The sequence below is a fragment of the Vulpes lagopus genome, chromosome 6, assembly GCF_018345385.1.
Source record: "Vulpes lagopus strain Blue_001 chromosome 6, ASM1834538v1, whole genome shotgun sequence".
In the NCBI taxonomy this organism is placed as follows: domain Eukaryota; kingdom Metazoa; phylum Chordata; class Mammalia; order Carnivora; family Canidae; genus Vulpes; species Vulpes lagopus.
In genome coordinates this window covers 3421419-3441623 of record NC_054829.1, presented here as the reverse complement: position 1 = coordinate 3441623, position 20205 = coordinate 3421419, and the positions used below count along the sequence as shown (strand labels likewise).

General features: G+C 48.8%; 1 protein-coding gene across 15 annotated transcripts in view; it reads left to right on the top strand.

Moving 5' to 3' along the window:
- PPP2R5C (protein phosphatase 2 regulatory subunit B'gamma) overlaps positions 1 to 20205 on the top strand; it is a 125966-nt gene that overhangs the window by 82210 nt on the left and 23551 nt on the right. For 14 of the 15 annotated variants that reach the window (XM_041759339.1, XM_041759335.1, XM_041759328.1 and 11 more), the window contains 6 exons: positions 6230 to 6340; positions 7352 to 7444; positions 7531 to 7661; positions 12757 to 12816; positions 14752 to 14860; positions 16193 to 16246. In XM_041759339.1, the coding sequence (XP_041615273.1) occupies positions 6230 to 6340; positions 7352 to 7444; positions 7531 to 7661; positions 12757 to 12816; positions 14752 to 14860; positions 16193 to 16246 (558 nt within the window). Of the gene's footprint in view, positions 1 to 6229; positions 6341 to 7351; positions 7445 to 7530; positions 7662 to 12756; positions 12817 to 14751; positions 14861 to 16192; positions 16247 to 19965; positions 20020 to 20205 lie in introns of all 15 variants that reach the window. The other variant, XM_041759329.1, reaches the window with a different exon arrangement.

The following is a 20205-nucleotide window of genomic DNA, read 5'->3' as shown; positions in this document are numbered from 1 at the left end:
GGTTTTGGCTCGGGTCATGAGATTAAGCCCTGCTTCAGACTCTGAGCTGAGTGTGGAGTCTGCTTAAGACTCTTTCCCTCTCCCTCTGCCCCTCTCACCTCTTTCTCTGTCTCTCAAGTAAATAAATAAATCTTTAAAAAAAAAAAAAGATTTTATTTTTAACTAATCCATAATCATGCTGGGATGCTAATCCCAGCATGAGGCTCGAACCCAGAATCCTGGCATCAAGAATCTCATGTTCCACCAACTGAGCCAGCCAGGCATCCCTCTCATTTTGGTTTTGATTTGCATTTCCCTAATGACTAATGATGCTGAGCACTTTTTTTCTTGTGCTTATTTGTCATTTGTAAGTCTTCCTTGGTGACGTGTCTATTCAAATTATTTGCCCGTTTTTTAATTGGGTTTTCTGTTTTCTTATTATTGAGCTTGGGACTTCTTTACATGTTCTATATACAAACCTTTGCAAATCTTATGATTTGCAAATATTTTATCTCAGTCTACAGCTTGTATTTTTATTTTGATGGTGTCTTTCACAGAGTTTTAGTTCAGATGAAGTCTAATTTATGATTTGTTTTTGTGGACCATGCTTTTTCTGGTGTCATATTTGAGAAGTCTTTGCCTAACCCGAACTCATAAAGATTTTTCCTCTAAAAGTTTTATGGTTTTATAGTTTTACATTTCATATTTAGGTCTGTGATTCATTTTGGCTGAGGTTCATTGTTTGGCATATGGATGTCTAAGTATTCCATTCGTTGAAAAGACTAACCATTCTTTCAAGCGCTTTTGCACCTTTGTCAAAAGTCAGTTGACCATACTTGTGAGTCTATTTCTGGACTCCATTCTGTTCCACTGATTACGATCTGCTCACTGATACCATATGGTCTTCATTACCATCACTTCACAGTATATTCTGAGGTCAGGTAGTATGAATGCTTCAATGTTTTTCTTTCTCAAAGTAGTTTGGCTATCTAGTTATTGTACCTTTCCATATAAGTTTTAGAATCAACTGTCACCTACAAAATATCCTTCAGAGGTTTTGATTGGAATTGCATTACTGTGTAGATTCTGGCAGAGCTGATACCTTAGCAGCGTTGAACTTTTCAGTCCATGAACATAGTATGTCTCCATTTTGGCATTCCTTGTTTTGTGCCTTTCAGCGTATGGATCCTACATGTATTTTTTTTTTTAGACTCATAAACATTTCACCTTTCAGTGCTGTTGTAGTTAGGGCTGTTTATTTTCTAATTGTCTCTTTTTTTTTTTTTTTTTTTTTTTTGCAGTTCTGTCCAGTTTTACATCGTCTTATTCAGTGCATAGATACTAGTATTTATTAGTTGGTTCCTCTGTCATTATGGAGTGACCCTCTTCATCCCTGTTCATGTTACTTGCTCCAAAAACTACTTTGTCTGATGTTCATATAGACACTCCAGCTCTCTCTTGACTAATGCAATCCTGATAGGGTTTTTTTTTTTCCTTGCTTTTACTTTTGACTAGTTTGTATCCTTATATTTACAGGGGGCTTGTTGCACATAGCATGGAGTTGAGTGTCACTTTTCTATTCATTCTGAGAGTTTCTGCTTCTTGATTATAAGAGTGTGTAGACCACCGACTTTCAGTGTGAAGGCTGTCCTGCTGTCCGTGTGCCTTCCCCAGGGCGACACCTGGGCTCTATCAGGAAAGCAGATCTGAACTAACCTCACAAATGAATAAAGGCCCAGAGTTTCTCTTATGATTGCCACAGGGATTTTTATTATTTGCCTAAATTTTATATTACGTTCTTCAAGTTTATATTACGTTCTTCAAGTTCAAAAATCCAGTTAGAATTATGTTTAAGAGTGTATTCAGTGTGCAGATTGCTTTGTGGAGAAGTTATCTTTATAATAGGATGCCTCCCCCCACTGGGGCACAAAGTTTCCTCTGTTCACTCATGTAAGCTAGCGTGCCCTTTATTAGGGTTTTTATGCTCCCCCACTGGGGCCTTGTAACTGAGCAGTGGGCCCTTGGTCACTTCTGGGACTGTGTCCCTGGGCTCCTCCCATTAATCGTGTTCCCTAATTACATTGCTGTTTGTTTTGTATTTATATTTTTGGATTCTGTACCATAGCCCAACTGCAATGGTCTGCTATCGTCTCTGTTGGTTTTTCCAGATCCGCTGTAACATTTACAAACAAATATGGTTTTCTGTTAAAAAAAAAAAAAAGTAATAATGTTGATGGGCTCCCTCCCCACTTCCCCCACCCCTGCCAGCCCCAAAGTGTTATCTCCTGTGACTCTGAGAACTTAGTGTTTCTGTCTGTGGGAGGAAGAGCCTCTGGAGGAACTGAGATTTGGCCCTTGGTGGACTCACCTTTATAAATCCTGTTCTTGTGAATAACACAGAATATATCAAGTAGAGGAATAACCTTTGTGATTTAGAGGAAGAACTGAATGACCAACCTTCCCTGACTCATTGTCTCTGAAATTAGACTATCAGTGTTCTTTTGTGTGGTGTCCCTTCCTATCCTAAACCTTTCTATGTTCTGCCATAGTGCAGTTCCCTCATGGCGTGAATGTCTTATTACTTCCCCGCTCTGGACGTGAATGTCACAGACACAGAAAGGCTTCATGATACTGCTGAATCGCAGGAATTTCCCACAAGGTTGCTTGCTTCTCAAGCCGGTGTGGTTTGCATCTAATTCAGTAAATTTAGCACTCCGGAGAGGAGCATCTGCGCGGCTGATTTTAAGTACTGAAAGTAGGAGTGTGGAGCAAGCTGTGAAAGCAGGTGCTTCCTAATATTACAGAGTCCGTCCACGCCCCGCACGGCCGTGTGCATCACGTACGTGCACACCCGCGTGCATGGTAACCACACAGGCCCAAAGCAGAGAGAAGATTCACTCTCTTTCTCCAAGGCGTGGGCAGGTTTTTTTGGTGCACAGTTCCTGCTTCTGGGGAGGAAGAGCGCCGGGAGCCTGTCCCCACCCAGCCCTGCTGCCCTGGCCACATAGCCTGATCCTGGCCGTGTCCACACCTCAGGGTGCGTGGAGCTAAGCATGTGTGAGCTGAGGAGGGTATAATGGGTCCATCTGGTCCATCCGACCTATGGTACAAACAAGGTTCCCTCGGTTTCTATGGCCCAAGGATGACAATGACCACCTTCCGTGGTGCGCGTGGCCGCACAGCTTGGCAGCCCCTCTTGACGGCGCTCAGCTGGCCTGACTCTGAAGCTCTTGTGCTCAGAATTACTGAAACCCAAAAATAATTTGAGATGGCATGCCATTTGCCTTCTGCTCTCTTTTCCAAATGTTAGTTTTATACAGTTATTTCCAGAGAGGAGCACTGAATCAATGCAATGTACTGTGGTAGGAAAGGTGGGTAGAAGCTCCAGCGTGAGATTATTTTGTCATGTGCAAGGGATGACTTCGTATCAACCCGAGGTGGCTAAGAGAAGACTTCCTGGGTCTGAGGGGTCCTTCAAGGATGCTGAAAAGAGGATTATTGCCTTAAAAGCAAGGTGGTCCAGCACCCCTGCAGACTCCCGACTCTGGAGCTGCTGGGATTTGGTGCCCATGCAGGCGCTGGGGACGGGCCGTAGGTGACCCCACACCGCGGTCAGGGCTTCAACTTGAAGCTGGGACAGTAGCTTCACTACTGGTCGACTCTAACCAGTTTACTAAGAATCTTAACTAAGCAGATGTGTCAGAGTTCAGTCAGAGAAACGACCAGTAAGAGAGAAACAGAGACAGCCTGAGAGATGATTTCCAGGAACTCCCTGGGGCAGGAGCTGAGGCTGCCCCCACAGGGGGATTTTCTTCCTCCTCGGGGGAGAAACCACAGTTCTGCTCTTCTGACTTTCCAGCTGAGTGGATGAGGCCACCCACGTCCTCCGGGTACTCTCCTGTGCCTAAAGCCAGCCGATGGCAGATGCTGACCACGGCTACAAATACCTTCCCGAGTGATGCTCAGATGAGTGCTTGATAACGGGGTGCTCCTGGGCAAGCCATGACCCCTCAGACCTTGCTTCCCTGCCCCTGCCCAGTCTCTGCGGGGACGGCTGCCCCACCTGGTGTAACGCGTCAATCCCCAAGGGCCGCCTGGCCAGCGAGGGACCTGCCAGGGGGCAGCCACCACCCGCATGCGTGCTGCCTTCCCGGGTGGGCCTCAGTCTCTGAGCGAGGCGGGCGTAGTGTGCGTCCACCTGGCTGTCTTCAAGGCACCGCCGCCCCCCCCCCCCCCCCCCCCCCCCGTCTCAGGGTGACTGTCTTGACACCCCCAGCCATTTGGCTTTGAGGGAAAGGGCAGAAAACCCAGTGCAGGAAGGCCACACGCCCACGCGGGCCCCAGGCTCCATCTGACTCCACTCTCCGCACTTCCCTAGCCCGGAGGGAGGGCTGAGGGCCCGGGGTGACGCAGTGACAGGGCGGCCTGCTGCCCCTCACCCGCCTGTGGCCTTTCCTTGGCGAGGGAGCTCCTGCTGTCTCCTTGTTCTCTTCCATGGCCTTTGGGATCATGCCAGGAGAGCCCCTGCTGCCCCGTCCCCCGGGGGCCAGTGACAGGACGTGCCTCCCGTACCTCGCAGCACCTGTCACCTCCGTCGCTTAGTCACCTGTCACTTGGGAGGCCTCTTCCAGGACCCTGTTCACAGCTTCCAGACCTGTTTACTTTCTGTGTATGTTTTAGGAGTATTACTCTTGGTTTTAGAAAAGGATTTTTTTTTTACTTGTTTCTGGATTTCATTTTTTTTTTTCAGTACCTTCCATTCCTTTATTTTTTTTTTTTTTAAGATTTTATTTATTCATGAGAAATGCACAGAGAGAGGCAGAGACACAGGCAGAGGAAGAAGCAGGCTCCATGCAGGGAGCCTGACGTGGGACTCGATCCTGGGTCTCCAGGATCACACCCTGGGCTGAAGGCAGGCGCTAAACGACTGAGCCATGCAGGGATCCCTGGTACCCTCCATTCCTGTTCTGAGTCCTTGCATCTACTCCTCCTCTTGGACAGCACAGACCACAGATCTTTGAGGCTCGGGGCTTTCATAGCTGATGGTGTAAAATGGGAGCATTTTCCTTCCAGGAACATGATGTTAGGGGGCTCAGAGTTCACCGTCAGTAACAGCCAAGACCAGAAGAAACAACGGATGACCTTGAGATTTAGCTCAGTCTCTACGAGACTGGTCACCTGAGCAGCAGGTTTGCCCTGGACTGTCCGCAGCTACCTCCCACTCGTTGTCATGGAGCTGGGTCTTACCTTGCCTGGCAGGTGTTTGGATTTTGTGCTTTCGGGGGTGAGGGGGCGGAGGCCTTCTTTGATTATCTGTGAGAGCCAGTCAGCAGAGCCCAGGCCTGTAACCCACATACGGCAGGTACAGAGCTTCTGTAAGGTAGATAATCACATTTAAACTTACTACAAAAGAAGAATAAGTTATAAATTGATGATATACAAAAACTAAACATTTATATCACAAATTTATCAGTATATGTTATGCTTTATTTAGAAATTAACCATGTGAGGAAAAAAAAGAAATTAACCATGTGGACATTAAAGTATACCTGTGCTCCAGAGAATTCTAGGTTTTATGTAGAAACACCTGTAAAACACTGACTTTTATGAAGTTGGAAATAAACGGAGCATAGAGTGGGAGAAGGTGGTGAAGGACAATATAAAAGAAAGTCAGGTAGCAAGTTGTACGAGGAGGTCATTCACATTCTCAAGAAGTCTCTTCCGAAGCCATTTCCTTGTGAGTCCAGAGAGACTAAGGCCATGAGCGTCCTGCCCTGGGCACACGGCCGGCTGCCCTCTGATGGTTCTCTCGGTGCTGAATGCAGGCACTTCTGGGGCAGGAGACCAGTTCTTTAATCTCTGCTGCTTCCTGCTCAAGCCCATCCTTTTCTTCCCAGCACTACACCCACCTCCTTGCTCTGCACTTACTGGGCACAGTGAACTCACCGCTGCCCCCCAGCACTGGTTGGTGCTGGTTGTCCATGAGTCTGGCAGCTCAGAGTCGAGCAGGAGTCTCGGTGGCCATCTGTCCCACAGGCCAGGTTTCCTGTTGCAGCTTTGACCCACTCTCATTGGGGAATCCACACTGCTTCTGAATCTTCAGAATAAGGACGAGCCAGATAACCACTGGGAGCAGCTGTTGTTAGAATTTAAATGATTTCTGTAAATGGTCTTTTTTTTTTTTTTTTGTAATGTTTTCTGTAAATATCTTGAATGTCCTGGTTATAATTCAAGAATATGTGGATTTTAGTTTGCAGTTAACATGTTTCGAACGTTACCACCTTCCTCCAATCCTACGGGAGCAGAATTTGACCCCGAGGAAGACGAGCCCACGTTAGAAGCAGCCTGGCCTCATCTACAGGTACTGAACTCTGGGAGTGCCCCAGCAACAGGGGCGTGAGTTAAGTGTGTGCATTCTCAGGGTTTTTTCTCTAAAGGAGTGAACTGGCCCTAGGGCCTCACTCCAGCTGATTGCACGTGAACCGCTGACCTTGCAAACCTGTGCAGATAAGAAAGGTATTTTGAGAAGTGAGAACATTGAATGGGTTTTTTGTCTATTTGGAATTGTCAGTATGTTTGTAATGAAAGTGACCCCTTTGTTGATAGCCATCAAATCAAGGCCTTTTGCAGATAGATGCTTCCCTAGTTTTCAGCACTTAGATTTAACACACCCAAAGGCTCACCTGCTGACTCACCTTTTTCTGACACATTCATAAGTAGAAATTGCTCATAGATCAGGCTGGATGCCTGAGAAGACACTGAGCTCAGCATGAGCAGAGTGTGCACAAGCCACGCACACCTTGGGGCCTGGGTCGTCCACAGGAGGGGAGATGGAGAGGTGAAAGTTGGGAACGAGCTAGATGGGGACCCAATTACAAAGGGGGGGCTGACTTGGGGACAGAACATCCCCCAAGGCATGTGGGATTGCCGTGTAACCGTGACAGCATACAGCCACTCATGAAGGGGAGGAGCATCCCAGCCCCGGGTGACTGTCTGTGACCCGCTCACCAAGCAGTTCCAGCTTCCTGTCCCCCAGGCCCTGGCAGGACACGTGCTCATGGTGGGCTGCAGATCCCGCCCCTCACTGTCGTCTCCCAGCCACGTCAGTTAGGTGCCAGTGACCCCAGCCATGGGTATCATTTCGTTTAAATGCCGGTTAAGGGCATAGTCCGTGGTTCTGAGCTAAATAAAACAATTACCGTCATCAATTATAATTAAATTAAGCCATGGTATTTGGTATTAATTCTGTAGATAAGCGGCTTTTTTTTTTAAGGCTAATATTTTCAGAGATTCAACTCGTGGTGTACCTTTAGTCTCCATCTAATAAAATACCATATTATTTGACTCATTGTTGTTTTTTTTTTCCTCCTAGCTTGTTTATGAATTTTTCTTAAGATTTTTAGAGTCTCCAGATTTCCAACCTAATATAGCGAAGAAATATATTGATCAGAAGTTTGTATTGCAGGTAAGGTACAAATTAGCTGAAGCTACGAAAGTCCTAATCTGCAGAGCAGGAATACTGATCCACTAAGTGTCTTTTTCTTCTTGAAGCTTTTAGAGCTCTTTGACAGTGAAGATCCTCGGGAGAGAGATTTTCTTAAAACTACCCTTCACAGAATCTATGGAAAATTCTTAGGCTTAAGAGCTTACATCAGAAAACAGATAAATAATATATTTTATAGGTAAGTCAGCGTGTGGGTGACATTTCTCTCTTTGCATGATGACGATCGCGATCTCACTCAGTGCCCCCTACCCCGTCATTCCCTCTTTGCTCGCTCCCCTCCCTCACCAACCCAGCACCTCTGCACACGTCCTTCCTCTGTTTCCATTTTCACCCAGCTGTCCCGTTACCCTGGGTGTGGGGCCATCCAGAACCTGTCCAAAGCCAGCTGTCACTCCTTTCACCTGCGGGTTACTTCATCCTCCCCAATAGCATCTCAGAGAGAAGGCAGGAGTGGGGAGCAAAGTGGGGACCCTTAGAAATGCTCACAGGCTGGAGAACCACACTAGAGGTCTGGAAACCCTGGCGTCCCAGGCCTGCAGGACCGCAGAGACTGGTCCGTCTGGGGAGCTGGGTGCAGAAGTTGCCCTGTCTGGGTTTCTGTGGAAGAGGGCACAGCCCCATGGCTCGTGAGAGGATGTTCTGTGGCATTCCAAGTGCAATATTCACCTTAAGCCCGCGCCCCCGCCCCCCAGTCCTGGCCACCGCCTCTCATTGATTCTTAAGGCCTGAACACCCTTCCACCCACCCGCTGACATCTGCGCGGTTCTGCTGCTGTCTGAGTCACCCGGGGTGACTGGCCATGCTTGGATGGATGAGCCCCACCCCTGGGCGCTGCCGTGTGTGGGTGTGTGGGTCCGGGCGGGCCTTCTCACTTGAGTCTCTGCTCATCTCCAGGCTCCTTACCCACCAGTGCCTCCCAGAACATTCTTTCCAGCTGCCTTTCTCCACAGCCTCGCAGGCTTCTAGACACACCCCCTCCCCAGAAAGCCTCCCTGGCTTGGCAGGCAGGTCTCCCTCTGGGGCAGGCATTGTGCTAGCGGCTTTATCACACTTCCAGTGACCGCTTTGCACCTGGCCTGTGGTGGCACCAAAAGAATGTTGATGGATGAAAGACTTAATGTTTCTTATCTGTCCCTGGAAAGTTTGCTATGAGCAGTTTATTCCAAGAATTTGGGCTTGCCTGGGTCATCTTGCCCTTGAAGGCCCTGATTCCAGGATGGCTAAGGTAGTGAAAATCCTAGCAGTGACAGGTCCCCTTGTGAGGTAAGAAAGCAGGTGGGTTTTACCCAGTCTAGCCATAGAGCCGGAGGGAGAGTGACGTGCAGGATTGCCAGGAGCACCACAGAGCCACGTGGTTCCCTTCTTAGGCATCATGACCCAGCAAGGGAGACAGGGGAGGTAAGACAGATGGAGACACATGGGTGTGGGAAATAAGATCCCGCCACGGAGACCAGCAGCCTCTGGGGATTCTGGAAGTCGTCCCTCTCATCCTCGGCGTCCCCTACCCTGCCCTCCGCAGTCATCGGGGCATCTGCTCCTCTCTCTCATCTTCACACTTGATATGACATCCAGTGTTAGAGCTGCCAGTTCCTTTGAACCCGTTCCAAGTCCCCCACATCCCAGAACTGGGCACCACATATGATCAGAGAAGGACATCCCGTTTCCTGGGTGTTGTGTTCCCTAGTTCATGCTTCTTGGTATCATGATTCCTTTTGAACGAGATCATTACGTGGCAGCAGTATTTATCAAAACATTCTATACATTATATAAACAGCAAAGAACAGGTGCAATTTAAATAGCCTTTTAGGCCGAAAATTAAAGCTCTACGTAAAGTGAGGTTTTGTTCGTCAAAATATAGGTTTTGTTCAGATCACAGAATCACAAATCATGAAGAACCTCAATAGAGTAACTAAAATATATAAATTATTTAGAAATGATTGCACATAATTTAGTTTGTTCTCACTGAGCGCCCAGTGCTGGAGGGTGGCGCTTTTGTGTTTTAGCGATCTTTTCTCTATCATTCGTGATCTGTGCAATCAAAACCAAACAGGTTACATGGATCTAGTAGTTGATTTGGTCTCCACCTTCCACACCACTCATACCATGCAGAAAGGAGGTAAGGAGAAAGACCGTGAGAGAAGTACCCCGCTCATCGACATTCGTGGCACGACCCCATCCGAAAGAAAAGAGAACTCCAACCTGTTCGGTCCGTCTCATCAATAACGTCAACATAAAGTCCCTGTTTGTGCAGTTTCTCCTTCTAATGAGCGTGTTCAAGGTGTGAGCTACACAGAGATCTGCACCGTTGATAACCCAGCCATGGTGAGCTGGAGCCCAGGTGGATGGGGCGGACCAGGGCTTCGGATCCGTCTGCGTAACAGACGGCCCCACCCTGTAGCCGCTGCAGTCAGCAACCACGGATCACTGACCGCAGTTCTGTAATCGGAACTGGACTCTGGGCAGTTCTGCTGCCCCACATGGTCTGCGGGGGCTGCCCCACGGTGGCTCAGGGCAGGCCCTCAGCTGGTTTCCAGGACCCACCAGTCCTCTGCAAGGCTCGGCCCATCTCTGGCACAGACCCGCTTCTACCTTCTGTGCTGCTAAAAGCTGCTCACAGGAAGACAGAGCCACAGGGAGGGAGACAGATTCCACCTCTCCCCGTGAGACTCGGGGCCCATCCCACCAGGAGGAAAGGTATCAATCGTGTCTTTTTTAGAGACTGTCTCCAGAAGCAGGTTCTGGCTCCATTTTTAGAGAGTCCCAATCCCTTTTTGCTGGAAGAGTGAGAAACTAGACTATTCTCCATGCGTCTTTATGGCTTTCAACCCATTCTGCACCCTCTTCTCTTTCCTCTTTTGGAAAAAGTAAAGAGAAGTACGCCCGTTTTCTCTTTTTTAGATCTGCTTCAAATCAGGTCAAAATAATTAGAAACAAAGAATTTATCATGCCAATTCCGAGGGGCACCTGCACCCCCATCCTCGTAGCAGCAATATCCACAATAGCCAAATTATGGAACGAGCCCAGATGTCCACCGACAGATGAAGGGATAAAGACGATGTGGTGTATATATACAATGGAATAGTACTCATCCATCAGAAAAATGAAATCTAGCTATTTGCAATGATGTGGGTGGAACTAGAGGGTATGATGCTGAGCGACCTAAGTCAGTCTGAGAAAGACAATTATAGGATTTCACTCATGCAGAATTCAAGAAACAAAACAGAGGAGCATAGAGAAAGGAAGGGAAAAAAAGATAACAGAGAGGGAGAAAAACCATAAGAGACTCTTAACTCTAGGAAACAAACAGGGTTGCTGGAGGGGAGGCGGGCGGGAGGATGGAGTAACTGGGTGATGGGCACTAAGGAAGGCACGTGATGTAATGAGCACTGGGGGTTTTATACAACTGATAAATCACTGGATTCTACCCCTGAAACCAATACTACACGCTGTATTAACTAACTTGAGTTTAAATTTAAAAAAAAAAAACCCTGTTGAAAAGAAACGAATCTATCAGTAAGACTATAGTCCTGCTGATTTAGGAAAACAAAATGGCTTAGAGCTGAAGGCCGTCCTTGTTCGAATGGGAGCACAGGAGCGTCTAGATCCCGAGCAGGGCGGAGGCCCAGAGCCCAGCCCCGAGGTCTCCGGGTGCCCCCCAGGCTGCCGACCAGGGGAGCGGTGACTCAGGTGGCGTGGCTGCACTTGATACAGAGCTATAACTTTGCACATGGAAACTGAGAAAACACGCGATGCACAAGGGAGCCCTCAGGTTGAATCTCATAAATTAAAGTGTTTCTCAGAGCAAAGGCACCATGGAGAGGTGGGGACTCCTTGGTGCCAGCTTCCCGTCTCCAGGCAGGTGCAGTGTGAAGGGCAGCGGGGAGCCGAGGGGCCCCGTCACCTGCAGTACGACCACACTGCCCGTTTCTCACCACCCGGGTGCCCGGGGCCATCTGGGTGACCCCACCTCACCCTGGTGCATGGCCAGACTCGTCTCTGTGGCACGGTGGTTCTCTGTTCCGGTGGTCGCAGCAGACCCGAGTGAGGCGCTGGAGGCCCCCCTGCATGTCTGCGTCGCGGCCTGCTCCCCGCTGCGTTTCGCAGACCTCCTCTCCAGCCCTGCCCTCCTCCTCCTCCCCATCATCCAGACATCTTTCAGACCCTCCGAGGATTCTGCTCATTCGAGAACATAGAGGCCTTAAGGCCCACCCTTTGGGAATATTTCACATCCTCTAGATTGTTTGACCTCTTCTTTACCTTGAGGTCTCGATTCCATTGTTGCAAATGTGGACAATGACACTTCAGAGTCAGATTTTTTTTTTTAATCATCATAAACTCTTTATTTTTGGCTTAGAGCAGACTCTTAAACTGCTCGTTGTTGGCCGAAAGGCAGAAGCCTTTTTCAGACACCACTGACGTCAGGCAGGCACCCGTGCCTTGGTTGGGGCGGACTTCAGGCGAGCGAGGTGTGGGCAGGAGTGGGCTCCTGGCTTCTGAGGAAATCCTCGGGGTAGGGAGAGACCGCCCTGCTCGGTGTCCCTGTTCCCTCTCATCGTCGCCAGCCTGTCAACACATGTGTTGCAAGCAGAGGACAGATGCCAGCCCCAGTCCTAGCACTGGGGACACAGTGACCAAAAGTCCTAGCCCTGTCCTTAGGCTGACCTCGGGCACAGCAGATGCTGCAAGGGCCCCAAGGAGCCCACCGGGCAGGCACAGCAAAGAGGCTTCTCCAAGGACACAAATCGGCTGCTCATATTGAGGATTCTGGGAGGTGGTGCATGAAGCCACATGGGGGCCTTGCAGGGTGTCTGTGAGGCAGTAGGCAGGACGGCCCGAGTGGGAAGGAAAGAACTTCTGCCCTTGCACACACTGGGCAAGTGGAGGCTTTAAAATTGAGTAAGGCGTCAACTTAGGTTGGCACAGAGCAAAACAGGCCTGAGGGATGGGTCGCGGGATGTACATGTGCTGGGGCAGATGGCAAATCCCTCGTCGTCACATCTGAGTGGCTCAAGTACAGGTGTTCACGGTGCAAACCTTGCAGCCTTTGTCTGGCTGAAACCTTCCAAAATGTTGGGGGGGAAATTTGAGCAGTCCCGTGCACTCTGACCTCCGGGTCTTCACACCCCCCAGCTGTGAGGACTCCTTTACTGAGGATGACCAGGTAGGGGTACCTGTGGCTCCCCCCACCCAAGCACACAGTTTTCTTAGAGGATTTAAGTCTCTCCAGCTCTTCTTTCAGTGTCTAATTCTAAATGGCAAATTGTTTCTTCTAGGTTTATTTATGAAACAGAGCATCACAACGGCATAGCAGAATTACTGGAAATCTTGGGGAGGTGAGTCGTCTCTGTTGCTGGCAGCGAGGGGAGTTGATTCCAGGATGCTCCAGTTCACTGAGTCCGGCAGCCCTCCCCAGAGCGAGGAAAATTGAAACCATTTCCAAAGGAACTAAGATCTCACTTGATGGAAGGGGTTGGTGAGGTCTAGGGTCAAAAGCCACAGATAGGAAACCCTCCTGTGTGCCTGGCTCCACGCGCAGATTCTGTTTCACACACCTCATCCAAGACCATTACCTTGAGAAGGTTTATGTTGACACTTAGAAGAGTGGATCATTTACCCTACATTGGGAGTATTGAGTAAATGCTAATATTTCATGTTGCTTGGATTTTATAAACTTTTCATATGTGTACTTAAAAATAATAGACATTTCAAAAATTTCACCATCTTCAAGTGAAATTCTTGCTTGCTATCATTTTTTTTTAAATCAGTGACCCATGGTTTTTGTTTTGGTTTTTGTTTTTTAAGATTTTATTTATTTATTCATGACAGACACAGAGAGAGAGGCAGAGACACAGGCAGAGGGAGAAGCAGGCTCCATCAGGGAGCCTGACATGGGACTCGATCCCGGGTCTCCAGGACCATACCCCAGGCTGAAGGCGGCACCAAACCACTGGGCCATCGGGACTGCCCGACCCATGGATTTTATATCAGACTTCCAGCCCTCTATTCCCGGGGTTCCACAGCTGAAAAGCTTGGAAGGCTCTCTTCCAGCACCTTCCTTGGGGATTGAGCTGCATTTGCAGCTAAAAGGTTCTGAGGGACCTGCAGAGAGGGCACCTCTGTACATCCCCAAAGCTTTGGGAACACAAGCCTCTCTCAGGCAACAGTGTTGTCATCTGGTCGATCTGTGCTCCAGTGGTGAGAAAACTCTCCTTGCTATTTTAGATATAATTTGAAAAAACCGTTAGTCCTCGTGGACCAGTTTTGGCACACTCAGCGGGTTTCTCCCACTCAGTAGAGCGTGGTGAGCGGTCAAGGGCCCTTCCTAGGTGTATGACCTTCCTTAACTACTCTTGGCTGCTGTTTTCTTAGTAAGAGGGTAGGGATCCACTCACCTCCTAAGAGTCGAGGAGGGTGTGCAACCGTGTGAAGCGTCCATGCAGCCTGGCATGTCACGCACAGGCAACTCTGTGCTCCCTGCTGCTAAGATCGATAATTTTATCTTTCCAGAAGAGGTGTTTGACCTTGACGGTCTCCCCCAATGTGAATGAGCAGGCCACCCCTGGTGCCCACCTCAGACAACCCCTACCTGCAGCGCTCCTGTACCCAAGGCCCCTGGATGGTGTGGGTCGGTCTAGAAATTGCCTTAACTGCTCTGTAGCTCTAACACGTGTCTGTGCTTGCCTAATAATAAAACCAAATAAATAGTAAGAAAGCCCACTTGCCCAACTGATAAACCAGTAGATAAACTACTTGACGTTAGAGACAAAGCTTCAGTTTGGAGTCCAGGAATAAGACCCCCTTTCTATATAGAAGGGAGCAGCTTCCTGGCTGATTCTCACCCAGCTCCCACTTGGACACTTGGACTCTATCCCACCAGCATTAGAATAACAAGCCCGAATCTCTCCAGGGAAGCGTGAATTCCTAAAAATAGGCAAAGGTCAAGGGAAGGTGCCGGGTGTGGAGCGGGGACCCCACCTTAGCCTCCCGGCCTCCTCCGCCTGTCTAAAGGAGGCTTTGCCCCCGGGGTCATGCTCTTCTGGGTAATGCCCTGCAAACCCAGAGTTTTAGAATTATCTTACACTTAAAGAAATGACAATGCTTCTTGGAAGGTTTTTAATTTTCTTTTTAATTTCCGCTAATATGTTCCTCTTTTGTGCAACGTACATTTTGCTTACTGATTTTTTTATGCTGGGGAAAAAAAGGCAAGATTTTTTTTTAAATCTGGAAGTTGTAAATATTCAAACTTTGAATAAATTCTGTTTTCACAGTATAATTAATGGATTTGCCTTACCACTAAAAGAAGAGCACAAGATTTTCTTACTGAAGGTGTTGCTACCTTTGCACAAAGTGAAATCTCTGAGTGTCTACCATCCACAGGTAAGGGGTGCTCCGCAGGACACGTAGGTGGGGACGTGCGCTAGCAGGGCATCTCCATGTGAGCATTGGTCTAAGACACAGAATTCCAGCCTGTTACCTGGGAGCACTGTCTTTGTCGTGTCCCATTGCTGATGTAGGTTCTGGTGCTAATTGAAAGGATACAGGGGTAAAGAAATTCCCTTTTAAGAATATCAGAAAACTCTCAGGAATGGAGAATTTCAGAATTAGTTCTAAACGCAGAGAAGAGGGTGACTCACTTGATGCCCCGCGTCAAGAGATCTCAGAGGAAGCTTTCTGTCGTGGGATTTAAAATCTGACTCCTTTAGGAAACTGAGTGGGGAAAAATCGGAGAGGAAGACAAACCGTGAGAGACTCTGACTCTGGGAAAAAAAGACCCCGTTGCAGGAGGCGGGGGTGTTGGATGGGGTGACTGGGTGACGAGCACTAGGAGGGCACTTGCTGGGATGAGCACTGGGTGTTAGACTATATGTTGGCAAATTGAATTTAAATAATTTTTTAAAAAACATAAAATCTGGCTCCTTTAAGAAAAAGCCTCTATGTCTCTGGCCAATGACATGGTCTAAGAAAAAGTTGGGTTTTTGTTGTTTTCTTTTTTTAAGTAAACTGTGGGCTTTCTGCAGTTGTGGAAATCTAATGACAGTTACCCTGAAAATTTGGCCAGTGAGTGATTACTACCTGGTCGGGCGGCTGCACGGACTGGGGAGACGTGGCCTCCCCTTCACTCTTGCACTTGTGAGCCCTGCACGGACGGGTGCTGAGTGTCGGGGACAGGGCGGCCCCCAGCTGCGGTCGGTCCCCTGCAGGATCGCTGGGGGTCTGAGCAGGTGCAGGCCCGACAGCCAGCGGGCACAGCACAAGTCACAGGAAGTGAATTCTTTATGTGATAATAAGGACGTTGGCTTCCTGGGACGTATTTTACTTTGAGGTGGGTTTTTTTTTTTTTCACCTCCTTTTGCTGTTAACCTGGTGATCGTAGCTTTACATCTAGCCAGATCGTTATCTCAGCTGTTCAGTGGTTTAAGGTGGAACCAGATTTTAATTTGGTTTTTCCCCAGCTGTTAGATTCCTCGTTCATTGTATTCTCTAAAATAATCGTGAGGGAAATCCCCTTCAAACCCGGGCTGACCTATCGATGTTAAGCCCAGAAGACCGTTTGCTGATATTTTTAGCTGTTGGACCTGGTCCCTGAGAGTCCCCCTGAGAGCCCCAGCGGAGGCGGAGGGCGCGGGGGCAGCACAGGGCACCAGGAGGCAGAGCAGCGCTGCCGTGTTAAAGCGAAATGCTAATACCTCCTCTCCGTGTACTTTGCAGCTGGCGTACTGTGTAGTGCAGTTTCTAGAAAAGGACAGCACCCTCACTGAACCGGTGAGTACGCGCCCCGGCCGGGGCCTGGCCCTGCTGCCAGCACGCCGCAGGATGTGGCGCGTGGGCGTCCCCAAACGGCAGTGTCACCGCAGCTCTGCTGGCCGAGTAGTGGTTGAAACCACTTTTTCACCTTAAGTCACACAACTGATAAACACGCCGGTTTCCCTCGCGTGTTAGGTGTTTTTCAGAGTGTGGTCACTTGAGTTACACGTTCCTCTACTGCGGGGATGACGTTACGCCGTCAGACTCGGAGTGGCCGCGGCCGCCCGATGGCGTGCCCTTGAGCACTTTCCCTTCTTGGTTTAAGGACACGCAGCTCTCTCGGGTCCTGCCGGTTGAGGTGACCTGCGACCTTCCCTCAAGGCTCGGGGCTAGCTGCTTTGTGATCACCCGTCGCCAGTGCCAGGTTGCAGCCGTCGAGCGTGTAGATTTCCAGATTCCTTGGCGTATCACGTTTATTAGAAGTAAAAGGCTGTTGTGGCCTAGATGAACCAGGTGGAGCGTGCCGGGGGCCAGGTTAAACATTTGAATATACTTTTTTTTTTTCAAATAGCTTTATTCAATTATAATTCACGTACCCCACAATTTACCCATTTAAAATGGACAACTCAGTGGCTTTTTGGTATATGACATTATTTTAATTGTGCTTAAGTACACGTCACATAAAATTTGTCATTTTCAATGTACAGGCGAGTGGCATTAACTACATCCCAGTGCTCCGCAGCTGACACCACTATTCCCAGAGCTTTGTCACCCCAGACAGAAGGTCTGCACCCACAGACCCCGACTCCCACTTCCCCTCTGCCCACCCCAGGACCGCTCACCTGCTCTGTCTCTGCTGAGTTTGCCTCCTTGGGGCACCGGGCATGGGCGGAAACGTGCAGGATGTCCTCAGGGCTCAGACAGGCCACGCCCGTGTCAGAGCTCCATCCCTGGATGTGGCTGGATAGACTCCCTGGTGTGTGGTTCACACGCTCCCGTCAGTGAACGATGGGGCTGCTTCCACCCCCTGTGAATAATGCAAATAATGCAGCTGTGAATGTGGGCACGCAGGTGTCTACGCCAGTCCCTACTCTTGGAACTGCTCGATCCGCTGGTGATCCTGTGTTTGGCTTCGTGAGGAGCTGCCCCTCTGTCCTCCACAGCAGCTGCACAGGGACCCCGCGTTCTCCACATCCTCGCCAACACCTGGTATTGTCCCTTGGTCTGTTCTAGCCTCCAGTGAGTGTGCACAGGCATCTCTTAGGGGCTTTTTGATTTGCATTTCCCTCATGGCTGAAGATGTTGGGCATCTCTTCATCTCTTCATGGTCTGTTGGCCACCTGTGTGTCTGTGGACAAACATCTTCAGATCCACTGCCCTTTTTTTTTTGAAATCAGCTAAGCTGGGTTTTTTTATGTTTTTTTTTTAATTTTTTAATTTATTTATGATAGTCACACAGAGAGAGAGAGAGAGAGAGGCAGAGACATAGGCAGAGGGAGAAGCAGGCTCCATGCACCGGGAGCCCGACGTGGGATTCGATCCTGGGTCTCCAGGATCGCGCCCTGGCCAAAGGCAAGCGCCAAAACCACTGCGCCACCCAGGGATCCCAGCTAGGGCTGTTTTTTACTGTTGAGTAACAAAGTAAGAAGTCCTGAGTCACTTTTGGTGTTTGAGCTGTTGTTTTTTAAGTTACTGTGGAATAAAAAAGGCAGATGTCATTCCAGCATAAATAGTAAGAAAGCCCACTTGCCCAACTGATAAACCAGTAGATAAACTACTTGACGTTAGAGACAAAGCTTCAGTTTGGAGTCCAGGAATAAGACCCCCTTTCTATATAGAAGGGAGCAGCTTCCTGGCTGATTCTCACCCAGCTCCCACTTGGACACTTGGACTCTATCCCACCAGCATTAGAATAACAAGCCCGAATCTCTCCAGGGAAGCGTGAATTCCTAAAAATAGGCAAAGGTCAAGGGAAGGTGCCGGGTGTGGAGCGGGGACCCCACCTTAGCCTCCCGGCCTCCTCCGCCTGTCTAAAGGAGGCTTTGCCCCCGGGGTCATGCTCTTCTGGGTAATGCCCTGCAAACCCAGAGTTTTAGAATTATCTTACACTTAAAGAAATGACAATGCTTCTTGGAAGGTTTTTAATTTTCTTTTTAATTTCCGCTAATATGTTCCTCTTTTGTGCAACGTACATTTTGCTTACTGATTTTTTTATGCTGGGGAAAAAAAGGCAAGATTTTTTTTTAAATCTGGAAGTTGTAAATATTCAAACTTTGAATAAATTCTGTTTTCACAGTATAATTAATGGATTTGCCTTACCACTAAAAGAAGAGCACAAGATTTTCTTACTGAAGGTGTTGCTACCTTTGCACAAAGTGAAATCTCTGAGTGTCTACCATCCACAGGTAAGGGGTGCTCCGCAGGACACGTAGGTGGGGACGTGCGCTAGCAGGGCATCTCCATGTGAGCATTGGTCTAAGACACAGAATTCCAGCCTGTTACCTGGGAGCACTGTCTTTGTCGTGTCCCATTGCTGATGTAGGTTCTGGTGCTAATTGAAAGGATACAGGGGTAAAGAAATTCCCTTTTAAGAATATCAGAAAACTCTCAGGAATGGAGAATTTCAGAATTAGTTCTAAACGCAGAGAAGAGGGTGACTCACTTGATGCCCCGCGTCAAGAGATCTCAGAGGAAGCTTTCTGTCGTGGGATTTAAAATCTGACTCCTTTAGGAAACTGAGTGGGGAAAAATCGGAGAGGAAGACAAACCGTGAGAGACTCTGACTCTGGGAAACAAAGACCCCGTTGCAGGAGGCGGGGGTGTTGGATGGGGTGACTGGGTGACGAGCACTAGGAGGGCACTTGCTGGGATGAGCACTGGGTGTTAGACTATATGTTGGCAAATTGAATTTAAATAATTTTTTAAAAAACATAAAATCTGGCTCCTTTAAGAAAAAGCCTCTATGTCTCTGGCCAATGACATGGTCTAAGAAAAAGTTGGGTTTTTGTTGTTTTCTTTTTTTAAGTAAACTGTGGGCTTTCTGCAGTTGTGGAAATCTAATGACAGTTACCCTGAAAATTTGGCCAGTGAGTGATTACTACCTGGTCGGGCGGCTGCACGGACTGGGGAGACGTGGCCTCCCCTTCACTCTTGCACTTGTGAGCCCTGCACGGACGGGTGCTGAGTGTCGGGGACAGGGCGGCCCCCAGCTGCGGTCGGTCCCCTGCAGGATCGCTGGGGGTCTGAGCAGGTGCAGGCCCGACAGCCAGCGGGCACAGCACAAGTCACAGGAAGTGAATTCTTTATGTGATAATAAGGACGTTGGCTTCCTGGGACGTATTTTACTTTGAGGTGGGTTTTTTTTTTTTTCACCTCCTTTTGCTGTTAACCTGGTGATCGTAGCTTTACATCTAGCCAGATCGTTATCTCAGCTGTTCAGTGGTTTAAGGTGGAACCAGATTTTAATTTGGTTTTTCCCCAGCTGTTAGATTCCTCGTTCATTGTATTCTCTAAAATAATCGTGAGGGAAATCCCCTTCAAACCCGGGCTGACCTATCGATGTTAAGCCCAGAAGACCGTTTGCTGATATTTTTAGCTGTTGGACCTGGTCCCTGAGAGTCCCCCTGAGAGCCCCAGCGGAGGCGGAGGGCGCGGGGGCAGCACAGGGCACCAGGAGGCAGAGCAGCGCTGCCGTGTTAAAGCGAAATGCTAATACCTCCTCTCCGTGTACTTTGCAGCTGGCGTACTGTGTAGTGCAGTTTCTAGAAAAGGACAGCACCCTCACTGAACCGGTGAGTACGCGCCCCGGCCGGGGCCTGGCCCTGCTGCCAGCACGCCGCAGGATGTGGCGCGTGGGCGTCCCCAAACGGCAGTGTCACCGCAGCTCTGCTGGCCGAGTAGTGGTTGAAACCACTTTTTCACCTTAAGTCACACAACTGATAAACACGCCGGTTTCCCTCGCGTGTTAGGTGTTTTTC